Source organism: Sus scrofa, chromosome 9, assembly GCF_000003025.6.
Source record: "Sus scrofa isolate TJ Tabasco breed Duroc chromosome 9, Sscrofa11.1, whole genome shotgun sequence".
Taxonomy (NCBI): Eukaryota; Metazoa; Chordata; class Mammalia; order Artiodactyla; family Suidae; genus Sus; species Sus scrofa.
Window position 1 is genome coordinate 113127580 of NC_010451.4, and position 19602 is coordinate 113147181.

Genomic DNA, 19602 nt, shown 5'->3' on the forward strand with positions numbered 1-19602 from the left:
GTATCAAGTTAAACTAGGATTAATTTACTTATTGGTAACTTTCTACATCTCTCTGCACCTTTAATGCTTGCTTTAAAATTTTGTTTTCCTAGGCCTTAGGGCATCTATCATTTTAATATGAATTCGTAATATATCCTTGATCATTGTGAATTACTTCAGTTTACTCTTACATATTTTCTATTGTGGTACAATTCTTAACATTGTAAGATTTTGTTCTTCATTTACACCTTTACTGAGGAGAAGCTAATATAATCATTGATTTTTAAATTTTTTTTCTGGGTAGGTATCTCTTGCTGCAGTGTATTGCAGTTGGCTCTATTTTGGAAAATGTATCTTAGCCCCAAAGTCATAATGGGATTTTGTAGTTTATATACATGTATCTATTAGGAAGCTAATATTGGAAACTGTTTCTTAGAAAGTGATATTTTTTAAATTGGACAAATCTCAAGTTCCTCTTGCGGCTCAGTGGGTTTAGGACCTGATGTCTCTGTGAGGATACGGGTTTGATCCCTGGCCTCATTCAGTGGGTTAAGGATCTGGTGTTGCTGCAAGCTGTGGTGCAGGTCATAGATGGGGCTCAGATCCAGTGTTGCTGTGACTGTGGCCAAGGCTGGCAGCTGAAGCTCCAGTTTGACCCCCAGCTCAGGAACTTCCATATGCTGCAGGTGCAGCCATAAAAAGAAAATAAGTAAATAAATTGGCCACATCTCATATCTTTAAATCTTCTGGGTCCTTAGATAGTAAATGTGAAGGTTCATTTGGTTTTTTTTAAACATCAAGTCCAGTAAAATTCTTCACTGTTCCCAGTGTTTGTAAGTCTAGGAAATTGAATCTTATTCTATATTATCAATAACTATAAATAGATATAAGCATAGCATTTCTACATTTTTCCTTGTTTGCAGGAGCTTTGATAGTCTCTCATCTTTAGTTTTATATTTATCCTTTTCTAGCTCTTATTATGTTACCATGAGACCTAGAAAACCGTGAGAAAACATCTTTACTTCACCAAAGGTCTGTTGCACTTGGCCAAAGTTCTGTTGCAGTATTGCACTTTGGTCAATACTTTTTTTTTTGCAGGTTTCCTTTCTAGGTGTTGAAAACTGCCCTGCGAAGGCCGTTGGAACTGTTTCTATTCCCAGTGAATTCATTCTCAGTCTGTGATGAGATTAGGATCATTTAAACTGGTGAAAATTCTAAGAAGCTGTGGATGGCTGATAAATGCCTCAGTTAGACTTTCTAGTTCTTGGTTTAGATGCTGCCTGAATTTTTCAGTGCTGGTACTCTGTCTCCATATCCTGATTTAAGCTTTTTCTGTGTGTCCACCTTAAATTGATGAAGTGAAGTAAGATATTATTCAAGAAGCCTTGCTTATAGTTCAAGTTCCATTTTTTTTTTTTTTTAAATTTTTGGTAATGTCATTCTCTGGAGCCAGCCTTAGAGCTGTTATAATGTTATATGACTTTGTTCTATCAGATATCTCCAAATTTGTTCCTACTTTGTGGGAGTAAAGAAATTGGATTTCTAGATGTAACTTGTTGCTTATTACAATTTAACCCTCCAGTTGTTATCAAGTCAATTAAACCTTTTTTACTTTCTTAATCTATAAATATTATAGTGGATTAGATAGATTATTTCTTGGATTCTCTTTAGCTATAATTTCTCCTATGGATCTGTGTTTATTCTGTTAAAAAAAAAAAACTGTGAAGGAGGTGATGATGTATTAGTCATCTTGCATTGCTATTTCTCTTTGCCCTTGTAATTATTTCTTTTTGTTGGAGTAGCTGTTTCTACTATCAGTACTTAAAAGAGGGAGATAATTTCTCTTAGTAGTATATGCTATATTTAGCAATAAGATGCTACACTGTCCTATCCCTTTGCCAGCATACATTTTTATTCCTCAGGAATATTATTTCTTGAACATTTACCATGTAGCAGACTGTGTGGCTGGGCACTGGAAACAGGAATGAGTAAAACATAATTCCTGTCCTCAGGGAACTTTCAGTATAGTGTTTTTTGGTTTGGTAACAATATAATGTCCTCAGTCCTGATAATGTCCCTGTATGCTCTGGCATATTCTTGTATCTTCTTTCTGAGGAGTGTTAGCCTAAGATGAATCAACTTCTTTATTTCCTTGCTTGGGCATAGTAGTAAATTTCAGTGTTCTTTTAGGGTCAGGAAAGTGTATGTCAATGATCTTGTAAAGATGACATATATCTTTTAGGGCATCACATATTTCTGAATGATAAGAACTTAATTTTTTCATTGGTCACTATATTGTAGGACAGTCATAAATGAATGAAGCACAGGTTGAGTGTGACACATTTAAAGAGGCCTTGAAGTTAAAGAAGAACCTTTAAATCTACCGAGAATGGTTCTTGAAATAATTTAAGAGGCAGTATGGGTGTTTTGTATCCTTGAAAACTCTTTGAATGGCAACTTTATATACTAGATTATAGTTAACTTTGCCTTACTCAGCTGTTTGTCAGAGACCTCGCATTGTTTTATTCCTGAATTAAGAAGTCTGAAGTACCATCATCCTCTGGTTTTTCATACCTTTGCTTCTGTAAGACATTGGAGGAAAAGGTGTCATTTTAAAAATATTGTTCCTGGAGCCATCTCAGTTCGCTAGTGCCAACAAGCTGGCATTTTTGTAGCATTATGCTTACAAATATATTTCAGTGTTTTTCAGTAGGTTGTACAGCTTATCTGTTGTAGAAGAGTCTAAGAATTTATAAATTCACTTGATTATGTCCAAAAGATAATCCAAAAAGACATATTTATACATGCATAACTCTTCCTGCTTCTTTTTACATGGGGAACCAAAAAAGATTGCTATAAAGGGATTTTATAAGACAGCTAACTTGATTGTACTTAAAATGTAGTTTATCATTAGCACAATATTAGTTTTTCCATTTGTGTAAATAAATTTAGGAGGTCTGCTCAAAGACATTCAAAGTCTTTTAGAAATAGTTTCATTTTAATTTCAGGTAATTTCACTGTGAATTGATTTTATTATAGTTGTGCCTGAGTCCTTAATCTTGAATGTCATCACAGCAGTGATTTTTTAAAAGACCATTAATGTAGTCTAATCTGCACTTTTTGGGGTAAAATGATTGTCATAATCAGACCATTATTATGATAGTCTAACATCTTTCCTGAGGTGTCCTGTTATGTGAAATTAAAAAAATATAATGATAATGATTCTAATGATCAAGGTATAATACAGGCCTAACAGGATATGTCTACTGATTCATTCTCTTTATAGCTCTTGATCTTGTTCATAGCCTGACATCATTACTTATTCCAGCTTTTTATCTTATTTAACACAGGGATGTGAATTTATTTCAACTCCTGATCAAGACCATACTGACTTTACCAAGTGCCTTGAAGTGCTCCAAAAGAAGCTAGAAGAAAAAGACCTACAGGTAAAATAGGCACCTATTTGGTGGTTAAGGGTCTTATACCAAAGATGTGAAATACCCTGCTTTTACTCATCTGAAATCTTTACTTGCTTTCATGCTGATTAGTTGGATTCCCTTGTCAGGTTTTTTCAGTGTATTGAATAAATCTGTATGTAGTTGCCCAAACATTAATGTGTGCATTTAAATCAGAGGTCACAGATTCTGGTACTTTATAGTGGTGCAGTCCCCAAAGGGATGAAGGGAACTTTCTAAAAAGCAGTCAAAACTTTCAGCTAATTCTCAGGGAATAGCTGCTTTCCATCTCAGGTTGGTTGTTGTTATGCAGAGGTAGGGTGTGTGTGTGTGTGTGTGCATATATGCATGTATTTTATGTGTGTGTGTATAGCCTGTAGACAGGACAAACAAATGTGACCTAGATTTGGCCATCATTGCAAACTCTTAGTCAACAAATAAAATAGTATCAACTTTTTTTTTTAAATCAAAGAAGAATCTGCTGCTTTGCAAGTCTGTACTCTATAAGGTGTTAATGATTTTCACCTAGCATCCAAGTGTTTAATCACATCAGTTAGCTAAGGCACACATTTGTAATTTACTCTATGTAATAATATTTTTGATACTTATTGAAATAGTATGTAAACTTTTGAAAATCTGTTTAGTGAAGATCAACAGAATTAAACCTGAAGCATTGAATGACAATTGACCATTGTTTTCCTGGGAAGGGCAGGAAGGTAAGCCTAGGCACAAGATGAAATGTGTCATTTCAAACTAAGAGAAGTAGGCAAACACCTTTGCCCGTTATAGGGGTTTTCACAGGACAAGTAACAGGAGGTTTGTTTTACCCTTTGCTCAGTAATCCAGTGAAATAGCTCAGGCAGATCTCCTATCTTGCCTCTTTCTTTGTCGTGGCTCTGCTATGTAGACTTTATCTTCAGTCTGGTTTCCTGGACTGTCTCCAGTGGATGTCTGAAGCAACTTTTTTATGCCTTCCCATCAAGAGGGATTAACAGGCAAGGGAATCACTTCCTAGTATCATGAGACTTAAGTCCTGAGATCTCTCCATTGGTTTTGGCAAAGCATTGCAAACTCTTTGAGAATAACCTGATTATCTTGGATGGGAGCAGGGAATGGGGTTCATTCTCATGATCATACGGTCACGGGTAATACACGTGGCAGGATGGCACAGGCATTGAAGAAGCAACCCTGACTTCTTTCCTGGTAGAAGTTCATGAACAATTTATTCTAGCATATATTTATTAACTTGAGGCAGTAGATCCTTTTCTCTCTTTGAAGAAAAGCCTTGTTAACTATCAAAATTAGAAAACTCACTGGGAAAATTCAACAATAGTAATGTAGTAACATTTCTTATCTCTGTTGTAGCTTAAACTTTCCCAAATGTGCTGTTTCCAGCAATCAGTTATTGTATTTATATATTTATTTGTTTAACAAAAATGGAAAACAACCTATTGAATTATCTGCTTCATGCAGACATAGCTGATGTTGAGTTTGTTAGGAAAAAAAAATTGTAAATCTTCATGACTGCTTCAATTTTCCTAGTATTTCCACTGAAAATATTCAAACCTGGGAATGAAATTTGAAGTTATGTGAGTTTCATTCATTGTATCTCATTGATAGTATCTGTAACACAGTATTCACTCATTGAATCTCATGACAGATAATCATACCTCAAACTCAACAAGACTAAAATCCAGAGAGAGCCTCAAAATGGGGGAGAAGAGGGTGATTAGGTGTATGTGATATGTGAAACAAGCTGGACAGAATCTTTGCCTGTCCAGTAGGGAGGTCTGAAGCAAGAGTACCTGTCCTGGTCTGTGGGCATGGGTATGGGTTGGAAAAGCTTTTTCCACACTTAGAACAAGTTGAAGAGAAGACAAGTTTATTGAGGCAAGAAACACTCTTGACACAGCAAGCAGACTTCCTGCTGATCAGGGAGAGCCAACCTTGAGTGCATGGTTGTGTATGTTTTTATAGCTCAGGGAGACAGGAGAGGTCTTGTGATATATCCACTATCCACTAACCTGCTGATTGGTTGAGGCAAGAGCGGTCTTACATACACTTGCTGGTTAGTTGGGAATAGATAAGGGCGCTATATGGATGGGGTGAGAAGTGAGTCACATACCTTTCCTAGGAGGGGGCAGAAAGGAGTAGGCCAGGTTGCTCAGGATGGGGGAGGGGCATTATAATGAGATGGGCAGACCATGATGAGGATCTGGTAACAGAGGCTTTGAGTTCAATCTCCTTGGAGAGGCCTTGAAGTCCCATAGTACCTATTAAAGGACTCCTGCATGGGGCAGAAAGAGCCAGACCCTCCTGCTCCCCCATTGCCTAGTCAGAGGCCAGAGGCTGACAGGAAGAGTGTGGCATGGTGGCATGCTCTGCTGTGTGATGAGGGGGTTGCCCCTGGTCTGTGATAGCTGCCATCCTTACAGGCCACTGAGGAGGTCTTTCTGGGGAGAATGGGAGCGGGGCAACTCCATGCTTGGCATGCTTTGGGTCTAGCACATTCTCCAACCTCAACTTGTGCCCCATTTTGTTCTCATTCCTAAAATATGCCAGATTCTCTCCTACCCTTTGCCTCAAGGTGTTTTTGCACGTTGCCCCCTCTGCCTAGAATTTTTTGAATATGTGTTATATTTTCCTTGGCCTAGACCACCATGGCAGAGCATGGCTGACATCCTCAAAAAGGACCTTCCTCCCCCATGGCTCAGGGCTAGGCTCTGCCTCTCTCTTTCCTCCTTTAAGATACTCTGAACACTTTTTATAATTGTGTTATTTCTAATTTTTTGCTTGAGGTTTTTTCCCAGGTTGACTGTGCAGCCCCAAAAACTGGGATTAGGTCCGTCTTATTCATGATTGAACAGCAACACTTTGCCCATAAGAGATGCTTGGGGAACACTGGGCCTGAGTCAGCCACTGTGGGGAACACAGAGGAGAGCAGGACATGACACAGTGATGGGAGAGGCTTTTTTTGATGAGGTGGGGAGCAAGGAACAAATAGGACTGAGATGGCAAAGGGGAGAAGTTGTTGGACAAGTACCATGGTGCACAGAGAGAATGCCTAATACCTCAGTGAACCTAACAATAGATGGTTTAAAGAGCTTTTTTTTTTTTTTAATGTCTTTTCAGGGCCTTACCCATGGCATATGGAAGTTCCCAGGCTAGAGGTCCAATCAGAGCTATAGCTGCCAGCCTACATTACAGCCATGGCAAAGTGAGATCTGAGCCATGTCTGTGACCTATTCGACAGCTCACATTAGTGCTGGATCCTTAACCCATTGAGCAAGGCCAGGGATCAAACCCACGTCCTCATAGATACTAGTTGGGTCCATTACCTCTAAGCAACAATGGGAACTCCTAGAGAACTTTTAGACAGAGAACGGTGTGATTACTTTGGTGTTATAAGAGGCATGGTTAGATCAACCAAAGGCTACTTACCCGCAATGAAAACCATCCGAGGTAGCTATCTATCATTCAGACTCAGACAGGTGGTTTGATTGTTAAATCTGATGAAGTGGAATATTTGTGAGCTTCTACCTGACTTTATGTTGGGAGCATAGCACAGTCTTTGATGTAATATAATAGCAATAGAAAAGTAGTAGTAGAGAGAGTAGAAGGGAAAATCATAAAAAGGTCCCTTCCACATATTTTCTACCCCCCCAGTGAAATCATATTAGGGCTTTTAAAATTTTCTTCCTAAAAATACACATAAATTCTATCAGAAAATCCTTTATACTTCTCTACCTAATAACTCCTAAAAATTTTTATGCATTTCTGGTTTCCCACTTGCTAAGTTACCAATATGAATTGGTAATCAAAGCCTCCATATTTCATCATGAGATCTTATTGGCATATACTTTAACTATTAATTACAATTTAAATGATTTAAAGCAGTATTTAATATGTTAAGGAACCATACTGTATAGCATACTAGAACTTTATAGAATTTGGATTAAGGTCTGTCCTTATCCTAAAGGAGTTTACTATCTAGAACATGAGATTAATTGTAAAAGAAAAGATTTCTCAGAATTATCTCATATATTATTTATTTATCTATTTTAAACCTGCTCATCCTCCATTCTTATTCCTCTGCAAAAGGGTTCTCTGATAGGTGACTTTAATGCTTTGCTTTTATGTTGCCACATTGTTTTTCTGTAACTGAGTCATGAATAATACATTATCAGGATGCCATCTAATATGACTGACTCTTCGAAGAACACATAGATTTTCTGATGCTGTTATATACATTTGAGATCTAAACCCTGGAATTCAGTGGAGAACATTAAGAGCTATTGCTCTGAGTTTCAAAAAAATGTAAGATGTACATTGTTTAGGTTGAAGCCAAAAGTCTAGATTATAAGGCCCTAAGAATAATAGGTCTCCTAAAATACAGATTAGGCTATTTCCTATTATTATATGGCAATAGCCTCAGTTACATAAGTTTCTGATATTTTAAACAGAGTTTTTTTTTTTAGGGCCTTACTCATGGCATATAGATGTTCCCAGGCTAGGGGTCGAATCAGAGCTGTAGCTGCCAGTCTATGTCACAGCTACAGCCCGTGGGATCTGAGCCATGTCTGAGACCTACACCGTAGCTCATGGCAATCCCGGATCCTTAACCCACTGAGCAAGGCCAGGGATCGAACCTACGACCTCATGGATATTAGTCACATTCGTTACTGCTGAGCCACAACAGGAACTCCTAAACAGATTTTTATATTGGACAAAATTTGGGCAGAAAAGTTGCTATTAATTTCAAATTATATATCAGTAGATTTAAACTCATACTAGTTTTATTTGCTAAAACCTCAATATGTTTTAGCCCATTTATACCACATTATTTTTATAAGCAATTTTTTAATCAAATGGTGCAAGATGCAGAATAAGTATTATGTAAATAAGAGTGAATGCCTAAATTTGGTGTATATACACACACACACACACACACACACACACACAATTATTAATGACTGCAAATAAAATTCCGTGTTAACCCAAGAGGGCAGAGTAGAAAGACCTTAAGTTCACCTCCTCTCAGAAGCACATCCAAATCCCAACTATTCTTAGAACAACTATCAATGAAAAAGATTGGCACCTACCAGAAAAGATCTTAAACAACTAAAGCTGTAAAGAAGGAAGCACAATGAGATGAGTAGGAGGGGCAGAGTCATGACAGAGTCAGGACTCATCCCCCAGGTGGCTGACCCACAAACAGGAGAATAATCACAACTGCAGAGGTTCTTCCCAAGGAGCAAGGGTTATGAGCCCACATCAGGGTCCTCCAGCCTGGGGGTCCTGTGTCAGGAACCTGAGCCCCCAGGATTTTGGGCTTCAAAGGCCAGTGGGGCTAACTTTCAGGAGACCAAGAGAGCTGTGGGGAGATGGAGGCTCCATTATTAAGGAACCCAGGGCAGAAGTAGTCATTTGAAAGGCGTTTGGGTCAGACCTACCTGAAGATCTTGGAGAGTTTTTAGACTCTTTCTATCTACTAATCCTCAGTAGTGGACACGATCGTTTCGTAATGGACCCATGACTTTTTACGACCATACTAAATATCCATTGCTGCTTTGAAAATCAAATATAAGACTGTATCTGATTGGGCTGATTACTTATCGGTATAATAAGATTTAATCTCTCAGGTTACAGAAAGAACTATGTTAATACTCTAAGAAGTAACTTCCAAAGTACTATGGTGTCTTCAGTGTAGTCTGCTCTGATAAGCTGATATCTATGGCAAGATTCCAATCTCATCTAAAGCAAATATAATAAATTTGTTGTACATGTAAAAATGTATTCTGGAAAGGAATAAATACTAACTTTACACTAGAGTAGCCTAGCAGATACCACTCTAATCAAGGAATCAAAATTAGCATCATCAGTGATAATTCATGTTAATAGCACATGCCCCTGTCTCTAGGTACAGAGTGAGAAAGGCACTTGAGATGTTCTTCCTAAAACATATAATCTCAGTTTAATCTTTGAAAAAAATTAGAGGAAGCCAAATTGAAGATCATTCTACAAAATACCTGAATACTATTTTTTAATGTGATGAAAGACAAGGCAAGATTGAGAAGTGGTCACAGAGCAGAGGAGATGAAAGAGACATGAGAACTAAATGCAGTGTCACATTCTTACTTGTATCCTGAAGTGGAAAAACTGGTGAAATGTGAATAACGTCGTTTAGTTAATAGTGGTACCCCGGTGTCAGTCTTATTTGTGACAAATGTACCATGTTTTTATAAGATGTTGACATTAGTGGGGACTGGGTAAAGGGTACACTCCCTGAACCATCTTCACAACTTTTTACTAAATCTTGAGTTATTTCAAAAGAAAAAAGTTTACTTGATGAAAACACTTTCTATGTATCAAATGTGCTGTAACTATAGATCCCTGTCATCTCTCTGTGCTGTGACTCCTAATAATATAGAATAAAATGGCAAGTACTTCAGTCAAAGTAATTTTTTGTGGATGTTCTCAACTTTAAAGTGTTTCCTCAGAAAGTTTCACAGTGTGAGTCTCTGTGGCATGTTGGCAGCAACTGTACGTGAAAACGATGCCTGCCTGAAAATCTGAGCTAGAAATTGGTTGGTATCTAAACCCTGTGACCAGCCAGATCCTCTCCGCCTTCCAAGTTTTTCAAGGGACCCAGGGATGGTAGGACGCAATCAAGAGGCAATTTTATCAGGACTGATTTTAAAAGGAGTAACCCTGTCGATTCTGCATTCCCTCCTGACCTGTCAAACCCCTGTGGTCTCCATCACCACCTCATTTTCTCCCTGGCTCTTCTTATATTGATGTTCTGTCATACCTGCCTTTGACTTTTACCTTGTTTCTCTGGGTTTCAGTTATCATTCTCTGCCATTAACTCTAACTTATACCTCACATCCTGAACTCCAGAGTTTTATTTCCAACCACTAACGGGAAGGCCAGAGGAACCTCATTTCAGTGTAAACCAAAATTCATCATCTTTCTTACAAAATCTCATTTTCTCTTTCTTTATTTTCTGCCTCACTCAATGGCGCTGCCATCCATCCACCTGGCAGAAACTGGAGAGTAACTTTATATTTTACTCTCCTTGTACCATCCCTCACTGGTTGGTCACAGTTCCTTCAATTCTACAGAGATCTCCTGTGCCCACTTGGTTCTTTCCATTCTCGCTGCTACTTCTTTAATTCACGCCTTTATTATTTCTCACCCTGGCTATTTTATTAGCCTTCTGTTTGCTCCCTTCACTCCATTCTCTTACTACAATTTATATCCTCTCTCTTAAATGGATATCTGCTTTAAATCTTTCCTTTTATCTCAGTTATTCAAATAAATCCTTTCCAATCAATAAATATATTTCCAATAACATCAAAGCAGATTCCAAAGGACGTCCTGGCCAACCACAGCCAGCACATAACCTCTGTGAAAGAATCGTCTTAGGAGCATCGTCTACTAATTCTCCCAGAACATGTGTCCAGATTCTTACATTCTTTGTTGTCTGTAATTGTAAGAGTGCAAATGCTTATTATGCAAAGGATTAGTCACCAACACATTGTAATTAGAAGTTAGGTGCTCAAATGTTTAGGGTAGGCTCACATTCTTTTAGTTGCATGACTGCAGAAAGCTATTTAAGTTCTTTAAGACTCAGCTCTCTCATTTGTAAAGTCAGAGTAGTAATAATCTACATGTACCAGCGAGTTAGAGGCAAAACACTTACTGCAGTGCCTGCCACATATAAAGTCCTTCATAAAAATATGATACAGCAGTGGTGGTATTAATAGTTATGTATTGTTGTGCACCTTAGCTCTTGTGATCTTCCAATATATTTTATAGAATATATTGTATTTTGTTTTATATAAAGTATTTGTATATTTATAGAATATATTTTATCATATAAAAATAGAATATAAAATTGAATTTTGTCAATATATTTTATAAAATATTTTATATCTAATATAATTCTGCTTAGTTTTAGAAACGTATATAATGTAGTTATACATAGCTATATTTCTTTTATATATTTAATACATGTGTTAGTATATTTAATGTATTTATTTTATAAAAATAAATAAGATATATGTTATAAAATATTTTGATCTTACAGTAAATTTCATGGAATAGCATGATGTTAGAATTAGACAATATTTTCTAGAAATTTCTTAAATTGGTTCAAATTTATAGCCCAGGTTCATGGGTTTCTCACTTCCTCTTTTTAAATAATGAAAACGTGTTTTTTTTTTTTAATTTAGGTGTAATTGACACACAACAGTATTAATTTCAGGTGTACGACATGATTCAACATTTGTATAAATTGTGGAATGATGACCACTATAAGTCTAGTTAACATCCTAACATTGTTTCTTTTGGACATATTCTAATTTTACAAGATTTCTCTTGATATCAGAAACTTGAATTAAACAGGGTGCTCCTCGCATGTTGAAATGTTTCCTAGGGGAGGTCTTCAATGTCCTTATTCCCAGCGAACCAGTGAGAATGGGACCTGTATGTTTAGTGACTAGAGTCCAGAGCAGACAAGTTTGATAGCCCGGTAACCGCTGTCTGCCTCTGCCTTGATGGAGAAAGAAGAGGAAGGTGTGTTCCTGCTCCCCCCATCCTGCAGGGGGCACTGCATGCCTTGTGCCCACCAAGGAATGTATTCCCCAAGATGAATCAAAAGTTTACTTCAGAGTCCAAGGGCAGACTTTCTCCCCTTAGATATGCTGTGGAAGCTACTGGGGATCTTCTGCCACTCAGTTTAACAAACTTGTGTATAGTGCCTGTCTGCCAAGTCAGTGTGCTATTATTTGGTGACCAAATCCATGACCTCAGATAGTCTTCAGTCTAATAGAGGAAACAGATATATAGGTAACCATAGAATAATTAAGACTGTCACAGTTGCTATGACTTGCCTCTTTAGAATAGAATAGCTCTTTTTAGTCAAATGTTGGTAAAATTTATTAAGTAATTTGCTTTAACTTTTTTTTTTTTTTTTTTTTTTCTCAGGGCCGCACTCATGGCATATGGAGCTTCCCAGGCTAGGAGTCGAATCAGAGCTACAGCTGCTGGCCTAACGCCACAGCCACAGCGAGACCTGAGCCATGTCTGCAGCCTACACCACAGCTCACAGCACCATCAGATCCTTAACCCACTGAACGAGACCCAGGATCAAACCCATATCCTCATGGGTGCTAGTCAGATTTGTTTCTGCTGAGCCATGATGGGAACTCCTAATCTGCTTTGACTTTAACAAGCCCTTTTATATTACCCCAAATTTTGTCCCATTATAATTGAAAACTTTTTGGTGTTGGCCAATACATGGAGATACCCACTATTATTACCCATTATTATTGGTCGTATACACAGCTGCAGTTTTTTTTTTTTTCTTCATTTTATGGGACAAGGGAAGGAGGTGTGTGTTATGTATAATTACTATTGTACTATTCTTTTCACTTCATTAATTGGTATTTTACAACTTCTGGGACTGGCTGATTTTTATGAGTCCAAGTTATTTGCAAAAGTTGAGAGCTAAAAAATGAGAATACATAGAGATTGTCTTATATCCATTACTGTTGTGAACTTGACAAGAAAAAAAATCTTACCAACTTCCTTAAATTACTGAAGGCAATACCACATAATTCCACCATCAGCTCTGTAACTGAGGCATTGTAAGACTTTAATGAGAAGTTCTTCTACCTTCATTCCTGTGCTTATCTACCTAAAAGGAATGTTGTAAGCTCATATTGGTAGTTTTTTATGAAATTCTAGAAAGCGACACGCCACACACATAAACACACACTCAGCTCTACATCAGTATGTTTACACAAACCACTTCTTGCTTTTTAGTATATAACCAGCATTACTGTGTTTATCAAGTGCCAAAGTAACTACTTATAAGTTCAGGTTCTGGAACAAATTTGGTGCAAACTTAAGTATCAGACAAGGAAGCAAGAAGAAAAAGAAAATTCTGGGCATCAAGTGAACCAGCAGGCTGTTTCCTAGATCATTCTGGAAAAAGTCTTCAAAAGAGAAATTCACATCTCTGTTTTTCCTTTTTCTTAGAGACCAGCAATCTTTTTTATAGTGCTGTGCAACAAGAGAAAATAGATATACCCAGTGCTTTGAAGTGACTCGGGAGATGCTGCTATGGATATAAAAAGCTTACTGCCTTAGGGGCTGTGGCAGCCTCATCCATCCCTGCCAGAGGAGAAACATGCTTTTATAGGCCCTGGGACAAGGGTTAAGTTTATCTGCTTACTCAGAATCTCAGCTGGATGACTTGCTTGCCAGATAGAATTTCTTATTAATGCAAAGAATTACAGATATGGTTGGTGTGGTGCTCCTTTGCAGAAGGACACTGACCTTATATAAAAAAGGACTATTTTATTCCAAGTTACTGCATGGTGGAGAGGAGACACTGCAGATGGAAGAGGAAACTGTATCTTGAGAACTTTTGTTAAGAATAATGCATTTATCATAGAACATCCTGAAATTGCATAGTCAATGATAACACTTCTTCTTCTTCTTCTGTGTATCCCTTTGCAAGTCATACTACCTGTGGTAGTGCCTACCCATAATTATGATTGTCCGCAATGATAGTATCTATGTTTTTAAGAAATAATCTGCTTATAGTTTAAGTCATGGTTGAAGAACTGACACGATATTACTGCTTATCACAGGGATGTATACCTCAGATCAATGTGTTTTCAGTGGTAATTAAGTAATCAGGAGAAGAGTTATATACATAGACATACATTCTTCTTTGTGTTACATTTCTTACAAAGTTCCACTTAAATCAGAGAAGATGGAATTGAACCCCAGACAAGAATCTAGCCAATTGACATCTGGTTTCAGCCTTGCAAGACCCTGTCACACTGTAATAGAATTTTGATCCACAGAAACTGTGAGATAATAAACATGTGTTATTAAAAAAAAAGATCAGAGAAGATGGAATCCTATAGCCTTCACTCTCCATCCTTCTCCTCTCTTAGTAACTGGAAGTAGAAAATGTCTTTTTATTCCGTGACCATCTGTTTTCTCAGCAGAAGTTCTGCTTAGCATTCCATGGTCAATGTGCTGGTCCATAGCAGATGCCTAGAGTAGAAATAGTTTAGCACAGCTTCTTTTCTGGATCTGCTATGAACCTTACACTCCCAACACATGCGTGACTGTATGTACTTGACAGTATGAAGAGCTGTGTCAAGGTACTTTAAAATACATTAGGAAATAGGAATATATGAATTCAAAATACACTGATTATGTTATAGTTCTATTTCCTCATCCATTTCTGGTAGATATTTTATATGCCTGTAAAATTGACCCTAAAGATTCTAATTTTTTCAACACATCCATATAGATAAATGAAATTATTTCAGAAAGAAGAAATTATTATCGAACAAATATTGTCTTCCAGATTGTACTGAGTTTACTGTAATGCTTATGGAGATGGAATATGTTTAGCAAAATAGCAATCCACATTGCTTATAACTTAAAGTCAACCTGAGGATGATGAGGTGATCAGCAATTTTGTATACATGTAATAGCCGAGGCAAACTTACTACCTTGCAAGAAATAAGCTTCAAGTAATTAATGTCACTGCAGTAACAGTCTTAACATTCTCACTTGGCATTATAAAATGGTCCAATGCATATCTAGAAACCAGAGTGTTAATGACCAAGTGCAAAATTTGCAATCACAATGTCTCTATTCTCCCAGAAGGTGGAAAGGGGATAATTAACATAAACTATTTATATTGCACCAGATTGCAAAACCTAAGGATTGCACTACAGCAAGCCTGATAGCCACCTCTTATAAAATGGTCAATAAAAAATGAAGAGAGTTTTATACCGCTAAACTTTGGGAAAATAATGCGCCCAAAGTACTACAAAGAGCCAAATCTAATCCATCCAGACATGAACCAAGACTTTCATTTATCATTTTAGACAAGAATATGCAGCTAAGACTTATTTTATGGCTGAAGCAAAAAGCAAGAAATATTGCTTAGAGAAAACAAATCATGATGATGCAAGATAGGATAATAACTATTAAAAATGATCACAAGTACTGAAATACTAATCTACTGGGAACAAAGCATCTCTTACCAAAAATCAGTGAGTTTGCAAAGGTTTTGGAAGTTATCTTTCTCTTTTCAACTTGGTCAGTGATGGGAATGACTAAAGAAAATATGGGTTGTACCTCTTGGTACCTCATAACCATTTTTCACAGAATGGGAGGAATGACTGCTTAGTTCTCTTTCAAATACTCAACTTTAGTAAGGCATCATGTATGTTAAAGAATTTTTAGCCAGAGTGAAAAATATCTGATGCTTTTTGATTAGTATGGTCTGGAATGCAGATTTGAATTTTTTCATTCATCTACCAAGCAGTCATTTAGCTTCAATGGACGATGTTTACACAAACTGTAATAGCCTTTCAAACTCTTCTTCCACATAGCCCATGGTTTCTGAATGTGATGGAAATCATACTTGGAGTTTTCATTTTGCACAAATACCGTGTTGAAGATGCTATGCTGGGTATTTGGGGATTTTGAAACCTCAAATAATATATCTTTCCATTTCTCAAACCCCCGTAATTCAAAAAAGATGTGAAATACCTTCATATCCTGATGGCATGAGAGGTTTGGCGCCCATGATTACCTCAGTAGATTTATAATGTCCACGTTATTTATACAGACCATGTCTTTATGTAATTTTACTTACTCATAAATACAGTCCTGACTCTTTAAAGAATTTAATTTTCAACAGAGATAATAAAATTAAAAACTCATATGAAAGAAGCCCCCGAGAATATGTGTTTTATTTATTCTGTTCAGCTCTCCTTGGCACTCACTTCCTGATACAGAGAAAAATATATACATGCAGATTTGCTCTTGCCATTACTTGCTGTATTTACATGGAAAGAAAAATAAATAAATATATATAACAGTATTCTTTTTATTTATACGGAAGACATGTCCATCCCCAGGAATCTCATTAATATGGTTTGAGGACCAATAAGCCAGTTAATCAAGGATATATTAGTACTCAGATCTGTAAGGAAAGACAGCAGTGTCATTATAACCAGGCTGGAAATGTTTAATTAACAAATTTAAAACCATTCCTAAGGTAAACCAGAAAAGTATTGAATTATTCTGGGAATGAGCTCAGTCATTGTCCTATGCTCTGTCATGACCAGAGGATCTGAAATTAAAGCATTTGAGGGCAATCTGAGGTAAGCAAAGAAAACTCACTGTGTGCAGTAAGAGTTTTAAGAAGGAGAGTGGGCATAGCCATCATCAGTGCTAGAAATGTTGTTTGGGGTAACATAGGAAGAATCTTTAGTATCATGATAAAGAATTTGAATTTTGATATACAGATAATGTGAATTTTTGAATCAAATGTCATAATATAATTTAGAAAATTAGAGTAATAATTGTGTGTAAGTTGACTTGAAGGATTGAAATCCTAATGATAATATTAAAAGAAGCAATTACAAGATTCTTTGAAGGGTAGCCCTTTAGTAATCTTTTCTATTAAGAATTCAGGATCTTAGAAAATAAACTTAAAGCATATGCTTGGTGATGAGTGGTCTTCTTAGTGGCTAGAGTTAAAGCTGCCTTGCAGCTAACAAATGTCTGTTATGTGTTTACCAGTCACTCCGTCAAGTACTGTTGAACAGTGCAAACCAAGTGAGATACAGTTTCTGACTCTAAGCATTTGTGGCCTTTGAGGCAGATGCCCTTGTAAGCAGGAGAAGACAGGTGAGAATCCCCATGGAAGTGACACTCTCTAGTCCGGACTCTCCCTGTGCAGGTGGTAACTCGGCTGCATCTGGAAGATAGACTAGGGACTAACCAGAATCAGGGGAGTGTTCCATTCTCAGTATTCAAGGTCAAAGGTAAAACTCTTCAGTTTGGGATTTCAAAGGGTAGGCAGTTCTGAAATCACATATGCACACTTGGACAATAAGTGCTGGAGAGGGTGTGGAGAAAAAGGAACCCTACTACTCTGTTGGTGGGATTGTAAATTGATGCAACCACTGTGGAAAACAGTATGGAGATTCCTCAGACAACTAAAAATAGAACTACCATTTGATCCAGCAGTCCCACTCCTGGGCATCTATCCAGAGAAAACCATGACTTGCAAAGACACATGTATTCTGATGTTCATTGCAGCACTATTTGCAATAGCCAAGACATGGAAACAACCTAAATGTCCATTGACAGAGGAGTGGATCAAGAAGAAGTGGTACATGTACACAATGGAATATTACTCAGCCATTAAAATGAACGAAATACCAGCATTTTTAGCAACATGGATGGACCTAGAAATGATCATGCTAAGTGAAGTCAGCCATACAATGAGACACCATCAAATGCTTTCACTGACATGTGGAATCTGAAAAAAGGACAGACTGAACTTCTTTGCAGAACAAATTCTGACTCACAGATATTGAAAAACTTATGGTCTCCAGAGGAGACACTTTGGGGGGTGGGGGGGATGTGCTTGGGTTGTGGGATGGAATCCTGTGAAATTGGATTGTGATGATCATTATACAACTACAGATGTGATAAATTCATCTGAGTAATAAAAAAAAGCAAGTTTTGTGTAAACATGTTTATGACATTTCTTAATAACAGATTTACAGTTTGACAGTTTGACAAAGTTGGATGAAAATATTCTGTTCAAATTAGTTCATTTTTTTTCTTTTTAGGAGGTAGAGGTCTGCATCTTTGCAGACAGTTTACAAGTGAGGGAAGGGGTATAGTTCAGGCACTGAGGTTTGAAATCTTATGTGTTCTGAGCGCTAAAGTGTTTCTAGAATGTCAGTGGGGTGGGAGTTCCCTTACGGCTCAACATGTTAGGATCTGATGTTACTGCTGTGGTTCAATTCCTGGCCTGGGAATTTCTGCATGCTATAGGCTTGGCCACAAAAAAAAAAAAAAGAAAAGAAAAAAAATGGGGTGGGGATTAAGAATGTAATTTAGGAATCAGTGCTGGAGTAGTTTGGACTTTATTTTGTAGATGCTGGGATAGCCAGTACTTAATTTTAAGCAGAACTGTGGCATGATTAGATTTGTGATGTAGAAAGCTTTCTCTCATAATCAAGTGGAGAATAACTTGGTTACAGGGGGCCAGGCAGGAGGCCAGTGGGGTTACCCAGGTGAAAATGACAATGTCTGAATTAAGGCTGCAGCAGGGAGAATGGAGTACAAATTATTTGAGAAAAACTAGAAGCCTCATTATCGTGCCATTGGAAGAGGCATTATTTCTTTCTCTCCAACAGGCTTACATTAAAGCGTGACTCATTGGGCCTTGTGGAAATTTAAATGGGATCCCTGTAGTATTGTTTCCACAGTCTGCCAAGATGCAACCAGTTACATTTTGTGTTTGTCAGTACTGTATATTCTGATCCCATAAAACTCAGGTCTTTAATTTCTCTGGTGTCTCATTGTACTTCACGTCAATCACTGGAATTATTTTATAGGCTTATTAAAGCATGTTCTGATATTGCTGGGTTTTTGTCAGTTTATTGTTTTTGTTCTATCTTCAGCCAGTGATTTCCTTCATAGCCTGCTTTGGGTTTTCTATCTTTAGATTAGAGTATCAAACTATTGGACCAAAGATTTTCATCTTCTATTCAAGCCTATCTAGAGAATAGTACAGATCTTTGAAAGTTATAGGGAGCTTAAGAATAATCTCTAATTTTTTTGAGATTCTGATGTTTAATTTTGTTAAGTTGGCTATGCTAATGTTACTCGTAATTTTCAAACAGTGGGGTAAACATGTGTCTTAGTTTACATGGGATAGTCCTGTTTTATGCCTGTATTCTTAGTGTAATTATGTATAATGGCCCCCTTTTACTTTTCAAGAGTGTCTCAGCTTGTACATTAAATTATGTGGTCACCCTATCTATCAGGGAGAGCCAGAAAGAAATTGTCCATTTATGCATTTCCAGAATTCAATTTATGGAAAGTCAATGCAATTAAAATATGCTGACAGCCACTGTTCCTGCTGTAGACTTTCATGCATGCTGTATCTGTCTCTTTGAGGACAAATGGAGAAAAACATGTCATTTGTTTACCGAAAGGTCTTTCTGCTCTAGTATAAAAATGAAATTCCTTCTCTTTTGGTGTTATATAGCCTTCAACCAGTCTTATCATGATTTTATAAAGGCAAATAATG

General features: G+C 37.1%; 1 protein-coding gene across 13 annotated transcripts in view; it reads left to right on the top strand.

The window, feature by feature from the left end:
* Positions 1 to 19602, top strand: part of TPK1 (thiamin pyrophosphokinase 1) — a 373809-nt gene that overhangs the window by 196210 nt on the left and 157997 nt on the right. For all 13 annotated transcript variants that reach the window (XM_021063594.1, XM_021063598.1, XM_021063590.1 and 10 more), the window contains one exon: positions 3330 to 3425. In XM_021063594.1, the coding sequence (XP_020919253.1) occupies positions 3330 to 3425 (96 nt within the window). The remainder of the gene's footprint in view (positions 1 to 3329; positions 3426 to 19602) is intronic.